The sequence below is a fragment of the Electrona antarctica genome (genome assembly GCF_951216825.1).
Source record: "Electrona antarctica genome assembly, chromosome: 2".
NCBI lineage: Eukaryota > Metazoa > Chordata > Actinopteri > Myctophiformes > Myctophidae > Electrona > Electrona antarctica.
The window spans coordinates 44,499,233-44,524,271 of record NC_136807.1 but is presented as its reverse complement, the minus strand read 5'-3'; the positions used below and the strand labels follow the sequence as shown (position 1 = coordinate 44,524,271).

At 41.0% G+C, this 25,039-nt stretch overlaps 4 protein-coding genes across 6 annotated transcripts in view; 1 reads left to right on the top strand and 3 right to left on the bottom strand.

Annotated features, from left to right (window-relative positions):
• The window catches only part of sycp2 (synaptonemal complex protein 2), a 31,301-nt gene extending 23,621 nt beyond the window's left edge, over positions 1–7,680 (bottom strand). For both annotated transcript variants that reach the window (XM_079518306.1, XM_079518307.1), the window contains exons 1-17: positions 7,597–7,680; positions 7,456–7,480; positions 6,974–7,059; positions 6,793–6,887; positions 6,640–6,674; positions 4,976–5,118; positions 4,804–4,856; positions 4,170–4,215; positions 3,923–4,027; positions 3,711–3,768; positions 2,546–2,694; positions 2,165–2,236; positions 1,591–1,683; positions 1,254–1,353; positions 803–960; positions 496–546; positions 293–359 (exon numbers count right to left, since the gene is read on the bottom strand). In XM_079518306.1, coding sequence (XP_079374432.1) covers positions 293–359; positions 496–546; positions 803–960; positions 1,254–1,353; positions 1,591–1,683; positions 2,165–2,236; positions 2,546–2,694; positions 3,711–3,768; positions 3,923–4,027; positions 4,170–4,215; positions 4,804–4,856; positions 4,976–5,118; positions 6,640–6,674; positions 6,793–6,887; positions 6,974–7,059; positions 7,456–7,480; positions 7,597–7,638 — 1,378 coding nt within the window. In that variant the 5' untranslated portion in view covers positions 7,639–7,680. The remainder of the gene's footprint in view (positions 1–292; positions 360–495; positions 547–802; positions 961–1,253; positions 1,354–1,590; positions 1,684–2,164; positions 2,237–2,545; positions 2,695–3,710; positions 3,769–3,922; positions 4,028–4,169; positions 4,216–4,803; positions 4,857–4,975; positions 5,119–6,639; positions 6,675–6,792; positions 6,888–6,973; positions 7,060–7,455; positions 7,481–7,596) is intronic.
• Positions 7,681–9,557: 1,877 nt separating this feature from the next.
• ppp1r3da (protein phosphatase 1, regulatory subunit 3Da) lies at positions 9,558–12,076 on the bottom strand. Of its 2 annotated transcripts, none has more exons than XM_079496056.1 (2): positions 11,797–12,076; positions 9,558–11,502 (listed from the first exon to the last, which is right to left on the bottom strand). In XM_079496056.1, the coding sequence occupies exons 1-2, from the start codon at positions 11,863–11,865 to the stop codon at positions 10,531–10,533; spliced, it is 1,041 nt and encodes a 346-aa protein (XP_079352182.1). In that variant the 5' UTR covers positions 11,866–12,076; the 3' UTR covers positions 9,558–10,530. The 2 variants fall into 2 exon arrangements, with proteins under 2 accessions (XP_079352182.1, XP_079352183.1); XM_079496057.1 differs by having other exon boundaries at positions 11,802–12,076.
• Positions 12,077–12,332: 256 nt separating this feature from the next.
• Positions 12,333–16,153, top strand: fam217ba (family with sequence similarity 217 member Ba). Its single transcript, XM_079496054.1, has 4 exons — positions 12,333–12,838; positions 12,924–13,026; positions 13,129–13,193; positions 13,291–16,153. The coding sequence occupies exons 1-4, from the start codon at positions 12,729–12,731 to the stop codon at positions 14,717–14,719; spliced, it is 1,707 nt and encodes a 568-aa protein (XP_079352180.1). The 5' UTR covers positions 12,333–12,728; the 3' UTR covers positions 14,720–16,153.
• An 86-nt stretch (positions 16,154–16,239) lies between these two features.
• ttll9 (tubulin tyrosine ligase-like family, member 9) lies at positions 16,240–22,632 on the bottom strand. The gene is made up of 14 exons (XM_079496055.1): positions 22,419–22,632; positions 21,874–21,917; positions 21,562–21,654; positions 21,274–21,385; positions 20,320–20,505; positions 20,076–20,144; positions 19,546–19,636; positions 19,223–19,263; positions 19,038–19,125; positions 18,382–18,440; positions 18,098–18,294; positions 17,545–17,658; positions 16,591–16,715; positions 16,240–16,375 (listed from the first exon to the last, which is right to left on the bottom strand). The coding sequence occupies exons 1-14, from the start codon at positions 22,431–22,433 to the stop codon at positions 16,305–16,307; spliced, it is 1,305 nt and encodes a 434-aa protein (XP_079352181.1). The 5' UTR covers positions 22,434–22,632; the 3' UTR covers positions 16,240–16,304.
• Positions 22,633–25,039: the final 2,407 nt, after the last annotated feature.

Genomic DNA, 25,039 nt, shown 5'->3' with positions numbered 1-25,039 from the left:
CTGGCAGGGAAAAAAGTGATGACATTCCCGGACTCTAACCCAATTTTCTGTGGTGCAAATCTGTTTGTGCACAGTTGAACTGAAAACGTCAACAAATTAGATTTGCAGGCTGCTACCCAGCCTTCAAATCAATCCTACAGTATATTGCACTGATCAGAGCAATGGTCACCAAGTTATGACCATTTTAAGTGTTAAACACTGCACACTGCACACTGAACTAGCAGTGCACATTGTATTGCGCAGCAGTGTCAATACAGAATTGTACTGGTATAATAGTCAAACCCGTCAGTACCGAGAGGCCCCTGTTCTTCCTCCTGCTCAGCCAACACCGCCTTCACTACTTCCGGCATTGGGATGTGCTGTGGGACAGGCACAGAAAGAAAATAAAGACAGGCATTAAACAATACTGCAACATACTGTAACAACAATGGATGTAGGTGATACCATCTCACTTACACGGTCACTTCAAATTAATTATTACAATCATTTACATACCTTTTTCATCTGTGTCGGTTTGGAGACTTTGCTATGCAGAGAAGTTTCACTCTGAGACAGAGAATGTCAAATCAAGACTGTTAGAGGTACTACTGATGGGTTTGGTTTAATTTAGTCAAGTGCAGTCTAGTCTGGTCTACACAATAATATAACATAAATAAGTGATAAACATCTAGTTGACACCTAATGTAATGATTTTCTGTATTGCATTTTTTTAATTATAAATGCCGCCACCAGGAACCGAATAGGGTGGGGTATCACTTTGCTCATTAGTCTGCACGATGTGCAGTCTTGTACTGTGTCCTACCTGCTGTCTCACACGTTCACTGATTGTGCTGCTAGGAGTCATGGCGTGACCCGAGGTCTTAACCTTCACTCCCTGCACTCCTGGGTTTAACTGGTCCTGCTTCTCACTGGAACGCATCATTTGCAAAGGACCCTTTACCTTCCATTTGCTTGGAGGATCTGAAATGTGGGGGTAAAAAGGGAAAGTGTTCAGTAAAGTATTAGGTTTATTTTTATTTGCATAAATACAACTGATAAAACACAACAATGAGAAATGATAAGTTCTTTGTTAGACAGAATAAAAACTCAATTACAAATTTAAAACAATGAATGAATGAATGAATGAATGAATGAATGAATGAATGAATAGTATTGATTTTTTTGTGAAGCAGGCTTTACACTAAATGTAAACAAATGTAAATTGTGACATCAGTTGAGGAAGAGAACAACTTTACGGACACTTTAGAACCTACTTCCTATGCCTGAAAATGGACTGATGCTGGAAACACTCCCTCTGCTGCTACTGGTGATGAAAGTTGTGGACTCTGAGACCTTCTTATAGCCAGCCGTCTTCTGGCAGGAGAAATGGGATGTATTTGACCATTTAGAGTGTTTAATATGCTCTGGCGGGCAAAATTACCAGGCAAGTTTAATAAATGTGGCATCACTATTATAACTATAATATGTATAATAAGTATAATATGCCACTTAATAACACGCAGACAGTGTGGCAGGATTACATGCAGGCTCCATACACTAAACAGTACAGGTAAATGTTTTATATAAAATACGGATTCTGTGATCAATTACCACAGGTCGAGCTGCGGGTTGTAGCCAGGAGGCGGCGCTGTTTCTCTCTGTTTCTTTATCACCTCCAGCATATGCCTGGCTCTCTGGAACAGTCTGGTCAGGTGGAGTGATATGCAAAGATTTTAAACCCACAGAAGACCTTACCCCTTATAACTAAACTTATTATCCAGATTTACTACAGAATTTAGAAAAACATTTTACTATGCCGATCTACCACGACACGTTGTGATATTATAGATCTGCCATTTGAACTTTTATTATTTTAAAATGTTTTTCAAAATAGTAAAAAATGGCAAAACAGTTTAAGGATATGGGGTAAGGCAAGATAGGGCCCAACGAGTTATTAAATGCACATTATTGTGTATAAAAATCCACCCAAATGCACAGAAGATGTCATACACATTACCATCAGTGTAAAGTTACCCCATTTGTAAGTAATTATTTTTCAGAAACAATATTTTCCGTGGCAGTTTTATTGTTTGTGGTCCATTATATATTGACGCCCTTTTCACTTCTGGTGGCTGGGTGGGTATTGGGTGCAAATACAAGATGGTTGAGCAAGGCAAATATTTACCTGGGAGCAGGAATCGTCCATTATAATTTTGACTGAGGTCTTCACAACACTGCTTTTTTTGCCAACAACGCTCTAACAGGGAAAAAAACAGATTAATGCAAATCAACAAAATCTCACTAGAAAATATGTCCTGACCTAGTTTAAAAGGAAGACGCTCTTCAGTGCCTGAAACTGCAGCAGGGATGCTGCATCTTTCAGCCAACAAAGCTTACACATCAGCGTGAGACAATAAACCATTCTTTACCATTAGTTACCATTACTATTTGTCCATACTATCAAATGAAGCCAAAAAACACTAACTGCACAACTAATGCAAATTTGTCATATATGCATTATGCAATCATGACAATTATTACCATGTCATGTAAGCCAGAATTCTACCTTGTTCTTGAGGGATCCATAGACACTGCAAGCAGCCTGCAAAATGCCCAGGGAGGAATTGAAGTGAATGGTGAGGCTGGTCCCCTCAAACACCCCTGTGCACACCGGCTCCAAAAGCTTAAGCTTCAAGACAGACGATCTGCCCTGATCTGAGAATTGACAAGTCAGATGTTTTATTTTACCACGTCCAGTTACATATTCACAACCACTCGTTTGTACTTTGTACACACACATTCTCAACAACTTTTGTTTAACAAAAGGCCTTCACAGTTCACACACATCCAAAACGTGCATGTTATTATTGTTGATGATCTATTATCTTTTTTGTTTTCAGCGTCCTTCTGAGAGGATCTTACAAACCAGACAAAAAAACAAGGTTTATCCAAACAATGTCTGTGCCTGTGTAAATCATGTTTACAATGTATGCATTAAAGCAAGCAAAGACTCAAAACTTCAGTTCCTATATTATCAAAAGTATAATGAATTCATTGTAAAGATCAGAGCCAATGACCAGTATTAACAGAAAAATAGAACAAAATCATCTTTGGGGACGTGAAGACAACCGTCTAGTTCTTATATGAGCAACCCAATGTCTTGAAATGGACTAGATAATTGCATTGCCCTGTTCAAGGCCTATCTACGTAGACCTATCTAAGACTGAGGGATAAGAGACAAGTTGCCCATACATTGATTATCATTATTATTATTATCTCAACTCAAAACTGTTATTAGTGTATTGCTTTATACCGTATCTAAGTTTAATGATGTGATGCAGACAACTCAAAGCAGCAGCAACACCTGATTACTGTAGGTGATCAGTACACCTCATCTGAATGGCTGCGGCTATTAAACCTCCTGCTTACTGCTCATTCTGCTTGTGTCTCGTGTTTTTTTTGTTTGTGTGTTTTTGTGCAACCACCACCAGCCAGACAATGAATTAATTGAGTCTTGATGCCAAAATATATGTGCTTAAGCTTATAGATTTTATGCTCAATAAATATTATATGTATCCACAATAAATATATTTATTTCAATTCAAGAGTTGTCTGACAACCAAACTGTTTGATGTAGTATAAGTATATGGGGTTTAAGTGGTTAAATTCTGGGCAATGTCATTGAGCTCTGGAAGGTGCTATACATGTAACATTTTAATTATTTCGTTTACCTGCAATGGTGTAGCTTTCAACTTCATTTTCAGTGATACACATTGTGTCCCATTCACCCTTTTATGTGATGGAAGAACACAAGCAAAGAAATTCATCAAAGCTATTAATCAGAAAATAACATACAGTAACAAACCGTATCTGATACTTGATTATTGATTCTAATCGATGTAAATTATCATCCCTTCAAGTGACTGTTAACCTAACAAGGTACCTCTGCTTCCATGTCGGCTAAACAGAAGTAAAAAGAGATGCTCTGACTGCTCAAGTTGAAGTCAATCCAGAACTCCTCCAGCTTCTCATCAGAGGGTATCAGCAGCTGACAAAACAAACGCACTACTTTCAACTACACCCATGCAGAGAGACATCTAAATACAGATGCCTGCTCAACACATTTCATAGACTAGTTTTTAAATACCCTCACTTTTAACATTGTCCCAACAAATCCAACTGATACTTACCTCGTTCTTTTCCAGAAACACCCTCAAACAAGGATAAGAATAGACTCTGAAGGCCGAAAGACAACAATGTAAAGCAATAAAGAAAATATAAGTATGTATCAGTATCAGACTTTGTTGTAAAGTATGATATGCAAGATATTAGCATGCTGTGCTCTGACAATTCAATTTGAAAACAATTCACATGACTACAATGTGCATTGGGATACCCTAAAGGTGGCCTTACACTAGACGATAATCGGGCATTTTTTGACGCTCGGGGGGTGCCCGACTCAATCGATCTGCTCGGGGCCGCTCAAAGCGCGATCGGGATCGGCCCGATCAACATCAAGAATGTTTGATATTTGCTCTGCCCCGCTCCGATTATCCTGTAGTGTGTGGTGCTATCAGATTGAAAAAAATCGGCTAGTGTAAGGCCACCTTTAATGTGTGTGTGTGTATATATATATATATATATATATATATATATATATACACACACACACACACACACACACACACACACACACACACACACACACACACACACACACACACACACACACACACACACACACACACACACACACACACACACACACACACACACACACACACACACACACACACACACACACACACACACACACACACACACCTTCTTTTGTCTCCCTGCATCCCATTCACCAAGTTCAGAAACTTGCGGCAGTCCTGAAATAGAAAAAACAAACAAATAAACTAACTATGTAACTGGTAAGATAATGTTTCCCTGATATTGTTTTAGAATTTAAAAATACAAACGCATTCTTGGATGAACTGCATCCATTTACCGTCTCAAACTCTGAATCCTTTATATTGATGAAAGCACTGGCCACATACTCCATGGTGAACCATTGGCCAGCCAGCTCCATCCTCTGACCAGGAGAGGTCATTCTGATCAGTGCCTCCATCAGTGCTATCTGCAAGTCATAATCTGACACAGACAGGTGTGTTTATTTCAACATGTTGGTAAGTCTTAGTCTTAAATTAAGGTATCTCTCCACCAAACAGACTTCAGACTACTACAGACTAGCAGTTGAATGAATTTACAGACCTTTTTCACTTTATAAAGCAGCAGTAAGTGGCAAAATGATATTGATACGGCATATACGCTTATCTTTATTTCCGTAAAAGTCTGAGTCTTTCCCCACCCCCTTTCCCCTCACTGTATATGTTTTCTTTCCCTTTTTACCTCAGTTTACGATGATTTCCTGTTTTTTGTTATATAGAAGTGTACAGTATATTTGTATGTTTGTATATTTGTATTTGTATGTACATATTTGTATGTACAGTGTACTGTATGTACAGTATGTTTGTATATTTGTATTTGTATATTTGTATGTATATTTGTATCGATTATGTTCTTCGTATGTCAGTTGATACTATCAATGATAAGGGCTACCAACTAAACCCTAGGAGAAGCTCTCGTCATCCTGCTAAATAAAATACCTAAACGACACTGACTTCTGGTCATCCCAGCTTAGTAAGATGTTAAAAGTAAAAATATTTAGGACGACCGTTGAGCCGATTCTACTCTATGGCTCCGAGACATGGACACTTTCAAAGAAACTAGAGAAACGGTTGGATGGCACTTACACCCGCCTTCTAATGAAAGCGCATAATCTGTCTTGGAAGAGCCACCCATCGACTAATCTAATATACGGCAACCTTCCCCGTGTTTCTTCACTAGTCCGATCCAGAAGAACACAGTTTGCCGGCCACTGCTACAGAGCTGACAATGAGGTTATATCTTCCCTTCTTCTCTGGAGTCCTGCCTCAAAGCAGACCAGAGGTAGAAAACTGTCGTTCCCTGATGTCATCGCTAGGGACACATGCATCAGTAAGCAGGAACTGGGGGTGGCAATGAAGGGCCGGGAAGTCTGGCATGGCATTGTGAAATCCATGATCTCGACCGCGGTCGAAAAATGATGAATGATGATGATATTTGTATGTCTCTAAATGTTCTGATGAATTGAAAATGGTGGACACTATTGTAAAGTGTAATGCTTTATGGTGTCGTCCACAGTTAACACTTTTTGTATTGAGTTGTGCTTGAAATGTACCTATTCTACATACTGTTAATAAATACTTCAATCAATCAATCAGAAGCTGACAGCTGGTGTTTGAAATGAATTAGATGAGCCACACTCATGCACCGTCCCACACTGCATTTTGAGAATACATGCGGCAGTAGCAATATGTATACATGGATATGCTCTGTATTTAGACAAAATAAATTCACTGCGAGCACTACTCCCCACTCCCCGCAACCCCTCCTAGCAGCCAACCAGAGTCAGAGAGCTCTACCTCCTCCTCTCCTCCAAACCCGACTACTCGACGAGCTAGTTTGGTCAGCTTTCAATGCTTCCCTACAACTTATGACATGACACGACCACATGCACACTGCCCGTACACGATAACAGATTTTTGTCAAAAAGAAAATTTAAATACTTACCTCCACAATCCAATACGTGTCCAGCCAGCTTGACCCTGTGGATGTTATGAGTGTGAATAAGGAAGTAGAAAAGTGAAATCATACAAATAATTCTGACAAATGATAAATCATGTGTCCACAAATATCTATCAACAACAGATTTCCATTACATACATCATGTCTGAGGCCTCCTGAGATGACAAGATCTTCTTTTCATTCTTCAGTTCCACTGGAATTCTGCCCACAATGATATTGAGCTTGCGAACAGCCTATGTCGACAATGTTAGTGTTAATTTAATCATAATGTAACCTTATGCCATAAAAAAATCTTCTATAGGTTATTATTGGCCAGTACCTCTTTCTGGATGAGGACGTAGATTCTGGGGTCTGCAACCAACTGGCCAATGTGATACAGAAGGAACTGGGTAATTTCATATGTTCCTGTAACAAAAGACACTACTCAATGCTGTACACAGTATTGACATCAACATATCATAGTTTAAATTCAAGTTTCAGCTAGTTGTAAGTAATGTATCTTGTCTGATATTGTATTTGTTGCCTACAGTGCACTTTATGAGATCAAATAATGTCAAAAGTGCATTCAAGACACAGTGCGCAATGATACACAAACTTGTCAGGGCTCACCAACTAAATCCAACTTCAGCTGGCTTAAAATAAAGACACTGGAGTCTACTTGCGGAAGTACTAAACAAGTTTTTCATATCAATTAGGCCAGACTAGACCTAATAAGATATGCACTAAACATTGAACCAATCATGTAATATAAGAGGAAGAAACACAATTAAAACATCTGATACTATAAGAAGTCAACCATACCCTCTTTGCTTGCCTCATGGACAACCTGCCAAGGAGGAAAGCATACTGTTAACTGTTACTGAAAACAGAGTGCAATGTCACAGGATGTTCTCAAGTGTTTCATCCTACATTATTGCACTTTAGTCAAATGCTTTAACTCACCATCAATGAATCAAAGAAGTCCTCAGCAACATTCAACAGCATCCCATCCCTCTTTGGGCCTCCCTGGATCCAGAGCTCCCTACATTTTTCAAACCACTGCACCATGTGCACAACACAAAAACACAATTCTACCAACAGCTTGCAAAGTACAGTGCATACAAATATGTATGCACTGCACTGTGTAGGCTATACATTAATTTAAGGTAATGTTTACAGCTGTTGCGTGTGGTGAAATACTTATCTTTTTGACCAGGTTCTGAGCCACCATGCCTGACAACCCTTGCCCTCCAGGTGGGGACAAATTGTTTCCACATTTGGATAGGATACTAAGGGCCAAACTGGCATTCTTGGTGTTCTTCTCATCTAAAGCCTATAATATATTTAATAATGATTAGACTTTCCCGCCCCCCTAAAAAATTTAGCACAAAGGCATAACAATGAATTTGCAGAGGCAAATCTAACCTTATTGACAAGTTTGTCCAATTTGGTGAAGAACTGTTTGGAGCATTTCAATGTGGTTCCTTCATCAATGTCCTCTTGCAAGAAGGCATGCAAGTCTTGGTAATCATTGCTCTTCGATACTTGATCAATCAGCTTCTCCAGCTTCACATGAAAAAGGTGTAGGCATATCATTATCTGTATTCTATGATTAAGGCACCTTGACATTAATTTACAATAAAGATGTTTAGCGAGGTTTGTTAGTTGCCAAGTTATGTGAGGGCTAGCTGTCAGCAATATTATGCGTTTTCCAAATTCCATACATACCTTTTGGTCTTGACTGGACGGCATCTCTCTCTGAGAATGATCCCTTTCCAAATGCACTGTCTTCCAGGCTCTGTCTGTAGTGTTTATTCAATATCAGAAAGAAACAGATGAAAAAGACTATAGCAGAGATTGTTTTTGTTAGCGTTAGTTGAAGCTCAGTGTATAGCTAGCTTAACTTGTCCTGTTATCCGTATGCTGATGTTTCATTCTGAATCATTCATCATGTAACTTTATGGCGCGCATTATCAATAATTCGACATTTTTTGTCGATGAAAATAAAGCAACTGAAGTTTTAACACTAATCGCAGTCAACTAATATGAATGCGTTATAGCGTTAAATCGATAACTCTCACACTGCTTGGGTTCAGTTCAGTTGGTAGTTGGTATAGGTGTGATGGTTGTTAATTTTAGCCGGATACATACACTTCGCCGTGCGACGGTGTAGCACACCGAAAATGGCTGATCTACAAGCTCACAACCTACTCTAAACTCACAACGAAGGCGCTGCTATTTTTGTCGTGCGACACCGTTGTATGTAAATTGTAAAACGTAATACTACTTTACCAACCTGCTTCTGTAGCTTCAATAAATCACGTCAGTTCAAACTTTGACGGTTGATGTTAAATGACGATGTTTAGGAGTAACATTGTGCAGAGTTATGACAAATTAGGGCAGTCCTTCTACATATTGGTTCGTTAGAGAATTAATTACTAGTCAACGCCACAACTCAACATTGACATGTGACGCATGCGCATGTGGAAGCGCGCGAGTTCTTCTTGGACCAAACTGAGAACCCATCGGCAAATAAAGGAGAAACAGCGCCCTCTTTTCCTTTGAATTTATAGTCGACAACGTTTGTCAACAGTCTGTCTCGAGAGACTATGTACTACTGACGATGTAAAATAATAACAATTCATAATAATATAATAGAAGATTATATAATAAAAGAAGAATTAAATAGCTCTATATACCGGTATTCTGATAGTGGTCACTGTGGTCTAATCATTGCTATACATATATCCCTGTCTTTCCAGCTCTTTAATAAACAGAAATGTAATTTTCAGATATCAATTTGATCCAATCAGGACCGAGAGCAGAACTCACACAGGTTAAATTAAGTGATTACACAACAAATGTGGCAACCCACCTGAAACAGTGAAACAAAATGCATTTTATACATAAGACAGGGAGACCACTTCAATTAGTGTGCTTTAATATAAGAAACATTGTTCATTTTTGAATTATTATGCCAAAAAAACCGTATATATATTGCATAGTTTGGATGTTTGGCTTTATAAAGTTCCCCTTGGAACTATACTGTACTTCATCAATCCGCTTAGGACGGTAATGTTAAAGTCTCTCTCTCTATCTCTCGGTTGTCCTCAGACGAGCCCTCCATCGTCGCTTCCAGTCATCCCGGTTCTCCATACATCTGGCCAGCTCGTTGGTGCTTTGTTTGCGCTCCTGCGTCGTTCTTGAGTAAATCCAGATATGTTCATGTGGGACGTCCTCGTGACCGGTGTCCGTGTGTTGGTTCCCACAGCACTACTTAACTTTGCTAGCTGGCAGCTCTTGGTGACTTTGGCAGTCCTGCTATAGTCTCATTCTCCTGGCTGCTATTTTCTGGCTCACCCATGGCATTCCATCATACAGATTCTTGTTGGTAACATGTGTACTCTTGCTGATGTTAAGTACTGTACGCCTGCACGCAGCATTCTGGTGTAGCACCGATCTTGAGACTTCTGCAGGATTGGCTTCAGGGTCCAGCAAAAGACCAGCATTCACTGCTGTATAGGAGTTAATGTTAAAGTAGGACTAGACAACTAGTCACACACAACATACTACTCAATTACTTTTCATTAAATACCACTAATAACTACAATAAAGTGCAGTTTTCTATAAAAATAGAATTTGTGTATTCTGGTGACAAAGGTCACTAAAGTAAGTTACAGTCAAATATTAGTGCACTGGCACTATTTCTATTGCAGTGATTTGGCTAACTCCATTTAGGATTATCAGTGAGTGTACCCTGTGTCTATATCAGTGCAATTAAGCCTATTAACAGTAAATTACAAAGGTATAAGATAACTAACAAAACAGTTATTGAACTAATGTTTGTCAACCTGTGCCATTTTCCCCTTAGCACAATTTTCAATTTTCATTATCATCCTAAATGAAATGCACCATGCTGGCCGCACATTCATTGGGCACAGCCAACTTGTAGCTATGACAGAGTAATTTATAGTTATCTCCATCATTGTTGTCCCAGTATTCAGTTCCATGGACTTTGTATTGGATTGCAAACTCTAACAATGCTCCCGGCTGCAGCAGGAACGGTGGGACAGGAAGGTGGAAACGAAAACTGTCACAGCTGACCTGGCCTCCTCTTTCGTCCCAGGGCTTGGTGGTGGTGCTTAACCAGGAGGCTTTAGTTTCAGTGCAGCTCTTCCACTCTGTGAATGAGTAGCGAACAATGATCTCCTTCTCATAGCCCAGATTGAGGACCTGAGTAATACCAATGATGCCCAGTTCACAGCACAAGACTCTCTCCATACACACTTTCTGTTGGTGGAGACGGTTCAGAAACTCTGGCTGGTCACCGGGCTGCTCGACAAAGACTGGCTTCAGGTATGGCAAGGATATCTCCAAGCACCTTTTGTCTGCCAATTCTGCTCCCATCAGTAATCTAAAGCTGACATGTTGTGGCACAGATGGGTCCTCCCCAGTTCTGAAGACCCTGATGTTTTCCAGGTCAAGCCCCAGGGAGTCTATGAAACGCACGCCGACTCTGGGATTCTTCTTCCTCTCTGTGGTGGAGGATAGTGTTGCGGGAAGAGAGCGCGAGCGCCTTCGAATGATGGGTTTCGGCGTGGGTTCACAATAGAGAAATTGACGGGACTGCAGTTCCTTCTGAGGAGAGATCCTGTCCACCCTGGGGGTTGGTGGACGAATCAAAACTGGTTTCCTGACTGCATCCTGTTGGTTATTCTTAATTATCAGATTTGTGCTTATGGGCCTTGAGACATTGTAGGAGCTAAATAACTCCACGCCAGATGTACTAGAAGAAGTTGAAGGAATCCTGTCCTGTCCAATACACCACCCTCCTCTATCCATTTTCAGTGATAGGTGGGTACCATTAACCTATACAAAGAAAGTTAAGCGTCATCAGTTCAGTGATCAGTTCAACAATTCAGTGATTTCTCAAAACAGCTGGAATTAATATTAATTTCGTCACAACATTATGTTAAAGTTGAACAGTTGACAAGATCACACACAATAACCTCATCATCACTCACTTTAAACATAAACAAACATTTATACGTACGCAGTACTGTACACAATGTACAGTACTGCACGTTACATACATTTTTATCTGCCAATATGTGAAATAAATGGCTTTATTCGTGTACGGTATAATCATGAACACTGCAACACCTCACCATCCAAGGATATGTCGTTATTGTCAAATATTTTGCAGGCTGAAGCCGAAGCTCGATCCTCCATTTACAGAGTTTCACTCACAGCTGTGGCTGCCTTGAATATCTACCACGGCTCTCCGCACAGATACCAGATATACAAATAATATTCACGCTAACGGGAAATCAACACAGTAAACACTGTTGTTAGAGATCAGCAAATGTGCGCGCAGGTACCACGCAACGTCCCAACCTACTACAGCGTCACGGACCAGTATGTATGGAGTTGATGGGAAATTGAGTAATTTAATTCAGTCACAGTTCAGTTTATTTGGGTTATTGTTCTTTTTCAAACACGAAGTGAACTCTTCCCACATGGTAGCGATACAGTGTGTGTGTACTGTGTAGTCTGCAAATGCACCGTATTAACAACACGAAATGACTACTCTATTTCGACGTTTCGAGTGTATTACATCTCACAGCTGCACTACAAGTCCCATAATCCACCTCTGCTGCTGCTCTTGTGCTCTGAGTCTGAGCTAGGCTGGCAGCCAGGGAGCCAGTCATCAGCAGGTAAACAAACCCATTTGACAGGGACGTCCGTGTCAAACAAAAGCATCCTGCTACACTGTGGTGGTCTTGCATTTTTTTTTATGCCGAGGAGGATGACAGTCGGAAAAAAGACACGTTTGAATTCGCCATTTCATTAAAAATATTTGCATTTGCGATTGAACACGACTCGACCGGAAAAACACCAGAGCGAACAGGGCTTATACGTGAAGAAGTAGGAAATCGACATCTGCGCACGATGCACTGCAGCACTTTGGTGATAATGGACGTATTTAATATGCTAAGAATAGTGTTTGTCATTCGAGATGTGGGTTGGGTTCTTTAGCTAGAGCAGTATTTATTTGTACGGGACTGAAAACAGCCCTGCGACACTGCAACTACATGGGTCCCATCATACAGGAGAGCACAGCATCTACGACACTAAAACGTGTCGTTTCTAAAGAGAAGATTCGCGTTAAAAACGCTGAAAATACCGGACCAGTGACCACCAGGTAGTACTCATTTATTCATGATCTGTATTTTGACTTTGGTTCTATAGAGACAAGAGGTTAACAACCAACATTGATGTTTCCGTAGTGTAAAGAAATGTAGCAAGGTGAAGAAAACAGGAGCCCAGCTGAAAAATGGCCTCACAGGGCCAGGTCAGGATAAGGACACAGTGTCAACAGTCCAGACTAGAGTGAGTAGCTGACTGTTTGCAGACATTGACTGTGATATCATGTGTTGCGTCTATTCTTCTCAAGAATCAGCATTTAATATTATTGCAAATGATTGTTTACAGGGTACTCAAGCCAAAGGGGGGAGAGTAAAATCGGGCACCACACGAAATACAAGCAAATTATCCAGGTATATGTTGAAAGTGGTTTGAATTACATTGATTTACTGTTGTTGAAACCCCACGTCTGTCCTCAAATCTGATTATTATACCTCTCTCTTCCTTCAGTCCTCAAGAAGAAGGAGCATCATTGAAACCTAAACTCCGTAAACACTTGTCCACACAGAGGAAAGAGGAAAAAAGAGAACCGCAGCCAATTTCACCATGCAATGAGCTAGACCCCAACCGGGGTGGAATGGGAAGTAATCGCCGGGCCCTCTCCCTGCCACTCTCTCCAATAGCTGGGCTGCGCCAAGTGTCACGATTTCCTCTAACACAGTCACCACCAGTCCACACCACAGAGCTACTTCACCAGCACTACAACCAGAGGGAAGATGATACTGACAGTGCCAGTGACCTATCAGACTCTGAGAGGTTGCCTATTCTTCCCTCCCCCTGTACCCCCTGCACTCCCCCTAACCTCAATCTCCGGGCCGAGGTCATCGACACCAATGACTTTCCACCAGACTTCCCTGGACCCGGCGGGGCAGTGGGCGATGGGGACGATAGCGAGAAGCCCTCCTACAGTTACCCTGACTTCCTACCCCCTCCGTTTAACAGCTGGAGCTTGCGTCAGCTTGCTGTGTTCCTCCACACTGAGGGCCGGGGGGCTCCTAGGCCCAAGCCTGTGGGGCCACTAGAAAAGTACTTAGAGAGGCTGCTGCAGCTGGAGTGGCTTCAGATCCAGACGGTACAGGTAGAGAGTAGCCGCCCCCCTGGTAGCCGTCCAAGGCCGCTGGGCTTCCCCTCTGCTACAACCCCCTATCCACCCAGGCCCCACACAGCTCCGCCCACTCGGCTCAACTCTCCAAAAGGTGTCAGGCACAGCCAACGGGCTTTTCCCTTTGCTCATACTAACAACCCCCCGTCACCTGCTCCTTCTGCCCAGCCCCATCACTCCCGCTTCCCAGTGTGTCCCCACTGTCACATCCGCTACCCACTGTGCAATGGGAGTTGCTCGGCCTATGCCTACCAGCGCCACTCACGGCTCAGCCCGCTGCTTGAGCAGAAAACCAGGCCTGGGGCACCGGCCAAGAGAAGTAGCAGCGAGAGTCGGGCCAACTCCTCAGAAGGCAGGGCCACAGGAGGAGGAGGAAGTGGAGCCCAAACCCCTGTTAGTCCTTCAGCAGGAAGAAGTCACCTTAAACACATGCAGGCGGTGGGAAATGTACGCAAGCCTTCCCAGGATTCATGTGCTACTGCTAACATCAAAAGTCAGGTGAGGAAAAGCCGTGTCAGAGCTAACTCTGAGACAGATGTGAAAAAGGATTCTGCTGGTGCCAAAGCCGCTAGCGTGGAGAAACGTGTTTGCTCTGGAAGTAAGCGAGAGGTCAACACCGTCAAGAGAGCAGAAAAGGACTGGCAAAGGGCAGAGGGAGGCCAGGCTTCAAAAACCAGCACAAAAAGAGCTGCTAAAGAGCCATCTTCTCTCTCCAAAGCAACACTGGGCACCAAGCAGAACGGCAAAGCAAAAAATGTTCACTTTCTTGCAAAATAAACATCTGTTTGCTCACAGTGCTTTAGTTAGATAGAGGAGCTTCACATGTATGCTTGATATGTGTAATCAGTGTATTACTAACTTGTTATAACTGTTGCACAGCAGTCTAAATCAGTCAGTTGTTTGCAGCCTTAAAATGGGCAACATTAAGTAATAAACCATTATGGTAGAGATAAAGTGGCTATCATACTGTAAATCATAGTAAGGCTCTTCTTTAGAACAGAATTATATACAAGTAAAAATGTCAAGTACTTCTAGAGTTGTAATGCTGCACTGTAACAACACAATTTCAACTCTTGAAGACTCATTGTGATCCTTTACAGAATAGGACTCATATGATGGCTTCTGCGCAAACCGATCTTCTTTGCACTGTGTAGTCTTTTGTCACTTGTCGGTATGCTATTAATGTTCAAATAGGTATGAAATAAGCATTTATCTTTTGACAACACAACTCATAAGTAAGAATCTAAGTAATCCTTAGTGAAGTTGATCATTACATTTTTATCATTAAGTAAGATTTCACAAAATTATTGGAGGTGTTTTTGATGTTGGAATGTATTCGTTCTTGAATGTTCTTAGTATTTCCTTTGGTTGTAGCTTTTCTCTTTGACCTCTGAAGAGACCTCTTCTTTGGTGCTTTCAAGATGTGTTCGATTATCACTTGCAGAAAAAAAAGAGGTGCGATTCATGTTGTATTGTAATGCATTTTCTTTTGTAGATGTACTTTGCTTTGGTTTGGATTTTTGCTTTTAAGGGCTTTCCATGTTTCGATGGAGTTGAAATGTATTCTTTGACAAAATTATATTTTGTCTAGAGCGGGGCTCTTTCCTTCGTTCAAGAAAGAATGTTGTAATGTTTGCTACGAATGTAAATGCATATTTTTCCAAAATTTGTATACCACTTCTATTTATGATAGGTGTTCTTGTGTTGGACTTTAATTCATCATTATCGATTATGTTTACATTTCCATATGCAAGAGGAAAAAAATAAGCAAAATAGCTGAATGTATATTTTTTTGATATGTCTATTGTGCTGCATCATTGTTCAATCCTGATTTAAAAACGTCTACAGTGCACCAGCAGTTAAGCTGTAATGAGGAAATTGTCTTACATATTACCTTAGTATTTGACTGCATACTTGAATAGTCTGTAATATTGTGTTTACATTGGAATATCTTAATTTCTTGTAATTTAACATGCGCACAGGATTCATGGGAACACTACAATGATTTAAATGATGTGTATGCAGACTGCATTTCCTCACAAGACATTCATGTAAAGCGTCAAAGCCATAGAATAGGGCAGGGACTGTGGTCTTACTATAATTGTGTATAGTATGTTGACAAGCAGCACGCAAAAAGATAATGGTATGTATTTTCTCAATGTTGAATGCGATTATTTGTAAGGCCATAGAAATAAATATGTTTTGCACTCATTTGGCATTGAACAGTTTATCATAAAAAAATAGCTCAGGTGAAAATGCTGTTGAATTATGGTATAACATTTTACATAAAAGATCACAGTTCATTAAGATGCTACAATAAATTGTAATCAACAATTGCATCATTTGATTGCAACTATAAGAATCATGTCTTCTTCTGGACAGGAAACGGTTTCAGAAACTGTCGGAGCTGCTTCTTCCTGTCATTCACACATCCTGGAAGACAGAACAACCACTGAGATGTATAGTAGTATCACCATTAAATGGTCAGCAAATTGTGGAAACAAAACACCATATCAGTTTAATACTGTTCCTTAAGTTATTACATACTGTAGTGCATTGGGATAGAGGTGTAAATGCAACACACTGCACATTTCCAAGATGGTAATTCACATCTTTTACAGCTATGGTTTTCTCAGCAGTCGGGTTACCCAAGTGAGTGTTGACAGTCAAACTGGAACAGCCCAGTGCTTCCATGTTGATGTCCTCTCTGTAAACCGGCCCATCGTTCCACATCAGGTCAAACCCTCCCACCCTCTTCTCTCTGCCAGTCAGCCTATTAAGACAAAGAACCATAGGTAATTAGGAAGGACAGAGGCAGGCATGGCTTCAATCCATCGGATCCATCCAATCCTCGTTCTCTCTTGGATTCTATCAACTAAGCTTCCTGTTGCATTGCTCTCACCAACTATTTGAAAATTGCGAGAGGCAACAGTCTGGCAACGCGCAATCTGAGAATCCCATCGTCAAATATTCGGGAAAACAGCGGCCCCTGTCTGTCTTGAGAGACTAGGCAACGCAAGACTACTCACCAACTGACCTCTGTGACAGATAGGGGATGGAGGTTGTAGTGTGTAATTTATAACTACAACTCTGTCATGTCCATGAGAAATTTCTCTCTGTGTTCTTCATATCAGATATACCGTGTCCCAGTTGCAAAAGGTTTGGTCACTTTTTTTAAAGATTATTTTAAAGGCTTGCTTTATTTTTATAGCCTCGCAGTGGCCAGACACAAATCTGCCGGTGCAAAAATAAATTGCCCTCGGTGGATGTGTGAAATGAGTATGGCCAAGCCAGGCATTTATTTTTAGATAGTAGGCTACAGTACTAGAGGGAATACGGGGGTAAAGAAGATGCAGCAGAGTTTAGTCGCCAGAAGGTGACATTGCGATTACAACAACAATACTCTAGCAACATGTCGCACATTGTTTACTGTAGATTGGCAATTGTTAATAAATTAAGTGTAATGTCTCACAGGGATTAGATGGAAAGCCTTTGGCTTATCACCCTGAGAGTTCACACATTCAGTTTGCATGACCTGACCTGAATACAGGCAAAGACGCAATGGCTCTACTGAAACAGGACATCCTTTGTCATTACAGTACCTCCCCTCCATATCCACTATGTGTAGTGTGTCTTCCAGCAAATTAAACTTCATCTCATAGTCCTCCTGACTGCTGGCTGAGAGCGACGGAGAGGCGTTCACTTCAATTAACCACCTACAGAGAATAATAATATGACAGCAGATAAGATTAATGACATTCATTCAACATTTACTTAACGTTTTTACCCGGCATTGAACCACTGATATGATGAGAGCAGTCAATTGAGTAAAGATTATGGTGGCAGGGGAGTTGATACTTGCAAGTGGACATTGAAAACATGTTTGTTGTTATTTATGACATGACCATTACATACTTGCAAGGGTTTCCAATAAACGATTGAGATGTATCACATAATTGACAGGGTGTGGATTGGTAAATTATAAGTGCAAAATGTGCATGTTTACGGCTTTGTCTGATATAGGAAAGGTAAAGTGTTTGGAATAGAGGTTGTATGCATATCTTGTGCATGGCGTGCATGCGCGCGTGCGTGCGTGCGTGCGTGCGTGCGTGCGTGCGTGTGTGTGTGTGTGCGCGCGCGTGCGTGCGTGCTTACGGTTTTAGGTCCTGGTCCAGTAGGATATCATAGCCATAGAGCTCAAAGCAATGCTTGTCATTTATAATGACCTTCTGAACACTCTGCAGGCTGCAGACAAAAATATTGTCTATGTCTTTGAACAGACCCTCAACTGTCTCTGTGCCGTGTTTGGCAGTTAGGTACCTACGAAGCTGGCGCATCTGCCACTTACATCCCTACAGAGAGAAGAACTGTAGTTAGAGAAGCTGTCAAAAGCATAACAGCAACTGTGATGTTATAAGTTGGATTCTTGAATGTTACACCTTTTCAGGATCATAGTCGGGTGCAGTTTTTTGAACTGCTACATTGGTCAGGTGCACATCTGAATAGAGGCATTAAGGATAACTTGGAACCATATTTAGGGTAGTATATCTTAGCCTGGCTAATAAGCCAGACTCAAATCACACTGTCGTGTGGTATTTGAGTCTGGAGATGCTGTGTATGGATCTTGTTTCCCGGGGGGCGGGTTCAAACATTTTCTCTTTGACGCAATTGGTCAGTGCTACTGTCAGTCAAAGGTCTCAAGCATTGAACGTCACTGTACCAAAGCCCGCCCATATTGCATACCGTGTCCCGATTGGCCACACCAGTTCTCTGGTGTAGGAAATGGGTGTACAATTGAGCCTCTCCAGACCGTAATCCGCCGGCAGGCAATTCTTTTTTTGCCAACGACTGATTCGGTCTGGCTTATTAGCCAGGCTAAGTATATCTGGCAATGGCATGAGCTTCTGAGAAAATGTGGACTATTGTAAACTGACTCGCTTAAGTGTTTCATAAGAGAGCTCCCGAGTTGCTATGGGAACTGCTGGTTGAAAGACTAGAACATTTCAATAATGCACATTGTAAACTAAGTATAAATAATCTGTTCAAAATGAATGGTGCCTTATAAAGGCTAGAGGTAGACAAAGAAGTAGGATACACTGGTCATCAATACTGCTGAGGGAAAATCGTGTACTGGAGAAGCGGGCGAAGCCATCCCGATATAACCAGGCCTTCAAAGGAATATACTGAAAGCAGGGAAGACACAGACACACATAAAGGTTATGATTTGCCATAGGGTGGTGCGTGTATGAGTCAGCACAAATTACAAAGTTCCACCCTTACTGATGTTACAAGGACGTAGACTCTCAAATCGAATTTTCTGCCTGTGGGTAGATACAAAAATAAACACATTTTAAAACCACTGCATTGGTGACAGCCTACTTAAAAAGAAATCTGTGGAGACACATTGTGGCACACAACAATGTATTTGTTGCTACATTGTCTTTGTTTTATTTTGTAATAATGTTTGAAATTAGGCTATTACCTCTATCATTTTCATCATTGCTTTTATTTATGAACATTATAAACGTTATTGTTAGTAAAGCACTTGTACTTCTGTTATAAAGTCTGCTATACCATTTAAAGTTGACTTTTAATTGCTGTACCATTAATAAGGTAGGGGTTTTCTATATAGCGTTGTGCCACATAGCTTTCCACTTGGGCCTCATCCTTCTGCTCCTCGGAGCGGGTGCCATCCTGTGTAGACAGAGTGTGTGTGTGTGTGTGTGTGTGTGTGTGTGTGTGTGTGTGTGTGTGTGTGTGTGTGTGTGTGTGTGTGTGTGTGTGTGTGTGTGCATGCGTAAGAGACAGAGAGAGTGAGAGAAGAAAATGAGAGAATGAAGGAGTAAAAGGGAAGAGGACTAGGAAATAGAGTGGGATTAAAATGCATTTTGGATTTCTTTCTCTCTTATTTCTATGCCTAGTATTATATCTTATTGTTATATACAGTATTGTTAAAACAGTCTGCAGGGAATGTCACCAACATTTTGCTGCTTGTATTTGCATGAGTGAGTATCAAATGTGAGCTCAAAGAATTCATTTATCAGACCCTTCCACCCATTTCTGTCAGTAGTAGCTATGTACTGTTGATCTAGGGATTTAACTTTAATTTTGGTAAATTGAATGTAAATGTTACCTTTTTCCAGTCCATGATATCTTTCAGTTTTCTGAATAGGAAAATACCCTTCCCTTGAGATCTTGCCACCTGAAGAAACATACATTAAAACCGTTAAGTGAAATGCCATGACTAAATTCAATTACGTTTTATCAATTCAACTTTATTTATAATATATCTCCAAATCACAACATGGCATCTCAAGTCACTGTACAAATACCGAGCTGCGGTATTTGTGTATGGCTGTATCCCCCCACTGCCCTACCGGTTTCATGATCCACGTGCTGCCAGGGCTTCGTTTGAACTCCTCTACAAAGAGGTGATACTCGCTGGGAAGTTCAAAGGTGCGGGGGAAAAAGTCACATTTGGCCGCTTCCAGGCGGCCAGCTTCTCTTTCAAGGGTTTTACGATGCCTTTTCAGGTTTTTCACCATGAGATTCTTTCGTGTGAGCTGCAAAAAAGGAAAAATAAGACATTATCTTATCTACACATGACTAATTGTACTTATGATCACGCCATTTCAGTGATGACATTAATACAGTATACAGTGATATCTCCACCAGATTGTTGTATATTTTTGAGTGGTGTAAACCACTCCTACGACTGGCTTTGTTAGTTTACGTGTCTGTCTGTCTGTCTGTTCGTAAAGAATGAGCATGTTTGCTACGGTCACCCAGTTCACCCGGGTGTGATTTCATAACGTCAGACATTACGTCAGACAACAGCTGATCAGGCTATATAAGCCCTTACACCACTCAGTTCACACGGGTGTGATTTTTTAAACATATAGGCCTACACCTGAAATGCTTTTATTTTCTCTACAGTGTAGAGTAGACCTATAGCAGTGCCACTCAACCCGCAGCCCATGCCCCTGTTTATAATGTATCTGCGGCCCGTCATGGTCATACCCATACAAATATAATTTGTTATTTTCATTGTTTTGAACATGATTGTAGGTATTGTATTGTTTGTTCCAAGACAAAGTGATAAGGCCTGATGTCAGCTGAGTATTAACCACTTCTTTATTCACCCGTGATAAGCTGTTCATTATAGGTTCTCACAAAGTTTTTGTTCATTGAGGTTTGGCCTTATAGATGGAAATGTGGCATTTTACTCTGTGCTTCCTTATTTTTTAGACTAGTCGTGTAGTCTGTTACAAAATAACATGTAACCGTTTCAAAATAATACTGAACTATAGAATGCCATGGCATTGACCCACCTCATAGTGGTTGCGAAAGTGGCATATCCTCACATGTTCCTCCATATAAGAGTGATCAAAGTTCTCCCTCAGCCAGCCAACATCACACCAGTTAAAGTCCCACTCTCCTTCACTGTGATTGATAGATAGATAGATAGATAGATAGATAGATAGATAGATAGATAGATAGATAGATAGATAGATAGATAGATAGATAGATAGATAGATAGATACCATGAATAATGAAAAATCAATTAGTGGAAAGGAAGTTATAACAAGATGCACTATATAGTTTACTATCTTACTTACTCCTTGACCTCAATCCAGCCTGGTCTTTGCCGTAGAACATCCTGGATAGTAGGTAGCACACCACATCTATAGCGCACACAGCTTCTCCCTTCCCTATAGAGAAATCAGGAAGACACCTTCTGTTTTCTCCTGAGCTTTATCTTACATACAGATGTCCAAATTAATTATTTTACCTGGGGGTTTAACAGGGGTATTGTCTCCCCCGGGATCCAAACGTCATCATTTTTGTATTATTAATGAATACAGGAAATTTAAGCCATAAAAGTGTGGTTTATTTGGAGACACTGTTTTATATGAGAAATTCAGACTCACCGCTCCCCTCTCTTCTGGTTCCCATATGGACCTTTGTATCCAGTCTGCAAGGCGAAGAAAACTATTGATAAAATAATAGACAGATGATATCATCCTCTATAGCTGGCTTTATTAGGCCGCAGGCGACCTTATTTTTAAACTAGTTTTTATGTAGTAATTAGAGAAGAGAGCTAGGCCTTTGATTGATTGATTGAAATATGTATTAACAGTTTGCAGAATTACAGTACATTTCAAGCACAAACGAAATACAAAGGCTGTTAACTGTGAGTGGACGACCCAATTAAGCATTACACTTGTTTACAAGAGGGTCCACCATGTTCAATTCATCAAAACATTTAGAGACGTACAAATAGACACTTCTATATAGACAAAGAACAGAACAGGAATTAATCATAATGGAGGTAAAAAGGGAAAAGAAACATATACAGTACTGTGAGGGAAAAACCGACAGCGAAATTTAAGGTAGGCTAGGCTATATTAAATTTCGACGTCGGTCCTTTCAAACGAACCTTTCAAAGGTTGCACCAAGTGCAGTATTGACTTACCTTATTTTTTGACATAATGTGGTAACTTCAAGAACAGTAGAACACCAACCAAATTCAAGTTTAACGCGTTTAAGGTCGATCGTTACGTTTAAGACGTTTAGCCGTTTAAGAGGTTGTTAAAGAAGATGAGAGGCAGGTTAGCATGCTTTGAAAGTTGAGCAGAAGATAACATTGTTGTTGTCAAGGGTAACCGAAATATCGACTGGCAAAAAGAATGTCCTATGTCACTTTCCGTAGTAGCCGTGATGTTAAAAAGCAAGTGGTTAACAGTCAGAGCCACTCTGGGAGGGCTGCAGTAGACTAGGCCACATAATTATCGTACTGCAGTTTTAGTACTTTGTACAAAACTTTAGAGAAAGACCACAATAACTAACCCCTTCCTAGTTCATGGGATGTAACGTGATGTTATGTGACGTTGAACGGAACCAGTTTAAAATAGGCCTATGAACTCAATTTAATTAGATTACTTTTATTCGGGGGTGTCATTATCAATGTACAATGGAAAATAGCTTACCAATAACGGCAATAAGGATACGAATTACGAATAAGTTTACGTTTTCATTCAGTGTAATACAAATGAATCACCACTTGGTGGCAACAAAAACTCATCTCACTGAGAAGCATTGTGAGGCCTGAAGAGTGAAAATACTATGTTTGATTTCATCTGACTGACCTCTTTGACTCTTTTAAGTTTTAATTATAGCCCACTGACTAAACTAATGCCCTTCAATGGGGTCATGGTTGGATGACCCTCCATGTCACGGGTGATCCGTTACCACCTGCCTAATTCCAAACACAGTGCTGCTGTTCTTTCTTCCAAAAAGCTGCAATATCCTATACTACACAACCGCAATGCTCTCAATGCTTGCCTCAACAGGTAACTCTTTGATTTATATAGTTTATATAGATATATACAGTTAATCTTGACCATGGTCCTCAAGCCCATGCCTATACAGAATAACCCAATCACCTTATCTTTATACATCAACAAACCATTTAAACATTAGGGAATTATCACTGCCTTTACAGTGAGAGGTTCTTAATGATGTGAAAACACTTAGCTCAGATTCCTGTGCAAAGCAAAATAATAAATGGTCTGACCAGACCACACTCATTATGTTTACATCATTCCTTCTCAGCCACCCACCGTTAATAAAACACACTGACATAAATAACACACTGACATAAATAATTTGTACGGGCACGAGTTAACCTATAGATCAAAATCTTAGGTTTGCTGTTTAACTTGGCTCGTCAGTGTCAGCTGAGCGTTTTATTTAGGCTACCTCCTGGCCTGGGGAAAGCACACATGGTGGATGTTCTAAGTGGACCCTGTTGTTACTGTGTGTCGTCCACCGTAACAGACAGTCTTTGTATTGAGTTGTGCTTTCATGTGAAATGTACCAATTCTGCAAACTGTTAATTAATAAATACTTCAACCAATCAATCAATGTACCTTTGTTTTAGATGGACTTATAATATATAAAGTAAGAAAACTTGCAAAATCTGTCAGTCAGTCAGGTCACGCCTCCATATATGGTTGTCATTCCATCACGCCTCGTGACGTCACGCCTCGTGACGTTACGCCTCGTGACACGTCACACCACCATATATGGCCATCAGTCTATCACGCTTCGTGACACGTCACGCCTCGTGACACGTCACACCACCATATATGGCCGTCAGTTCATCACGCCTGATCACGACACTGACCTCATCAAACCCTGGATAGCCATGGATCATCACCTAGATCTCCATATATGGAGCTGACCTGTTCTGACATTCCATACAGTATGTTGATCCGTCCCCCACCCGTCCTTCCTCTTCGATGTCTCCCTTTTGACTGATACCTGTCCTGTCCATTGTAGGGGCGGCTGTGGCTCAGGAGGTAGAGCAGGTCATCCAATGACCTGTGGGTTGGCGGTTCGAATCCTGGCTCCTCCTGTCTACATGTCGAAGTGTCCTTGGGAAAGACACTGAACCCCACATTGCCTCCAGTGGTTGCCACCATTGGTGTGTGAATGTGGGAAGTGAGGACGCTGGCGTTGACTGTTCGCCGCTTCACCTCCCAATGTATGAATGAATGGACCATTGTAAAGCGCTTTAATTGAGTAGGCACGTGTAGTGCATAGAAAATCGTTATAAAAATGCAATCCATTATTATTCATTATTCAAACTCTAGACGGGCCCGCCCCGAAGTTATTAGTGCAGCCGTGCCCGACAGCCGGCGAAAACTAGAGTTCTCAACAAGCCCGAAAATTTAGGCCCAGGCTGGGCCCTCATCAAACCCTAGGCTGTACACCATAGAGTAATAAAAGGATAGAGACCGAACCGGAGCGTCAGCCCCGCCCCCCCCCCCACTGATGGATAATTTTGAATTGTTGTAGATCTGTTATTTTGTGGGATTTGGTTACATGTTCCCAATAACTTTGTATCTTCATGCCCTGTGTGCCACTGAGTTTACATCTCACTCTTCCCCAGCTGGCGGGTAGATAAAGAATTGTTTTCTCCTGTTTGCCACAACACACAGTGTGTCTCTGGTGAACAGCATGTTATTCGCTGTCTACCCTCTGAACTCAAATTGATTACTTCAATATCAAGTGGAAAATCCTTATAGCTCT

Coding starts and splice junctions, on each gene's coding strand:
- ppp1r3da (XM_079496056.1), bottom strand. CDS start 11,865: ATGGAGGATCGAGCTTCGGCTTCAGCCTGCAAAATATTTGACAATAAC. Junction 11,503..11,796: donor ACATATCCTTGGATGGTGAG/GTGTTGCAGTGT, acceptor TTCTTTGTATAG/GTTAATGGTACCCACCTATC.
- fam217ba (XM_079496054.1), top strand. CDS start 12,729: ATGGGTCCCATCATACAGGAGAGCACAGCATCTACGACACTAAAACGT. Junction 13,027..13,128: donor TGTCAACAGTCCAGACTAGA/GTGAGTAGCTGA, acceptor GATTGTTTACAG/GGTACTCAAGCCAAAGGGGG. Junction 13,194..13,290: donor AATACAAGCAAATTATCCAG/GTATATGTTGAA, acceptor CTCTTCCTTCAG/TCCTCAAGAAGAAGGAGCAT.
- ttll9 (XM_079496055.1), bottom strand. Junction 16,716..17,544: donor ATAGTGGATATGGAGGGGAG/GTACTGTAATGA, acceptor TTGTCTTAATAG/GCTGACTGGCAGAGAGAAGA. Junction 16,376..16,590: donor GACTGTCAACACTCACTTGG/GTAACCCGACTG, acceptor TCTGTCTTCCAG/GATGTGTGAATGACAGGAAG.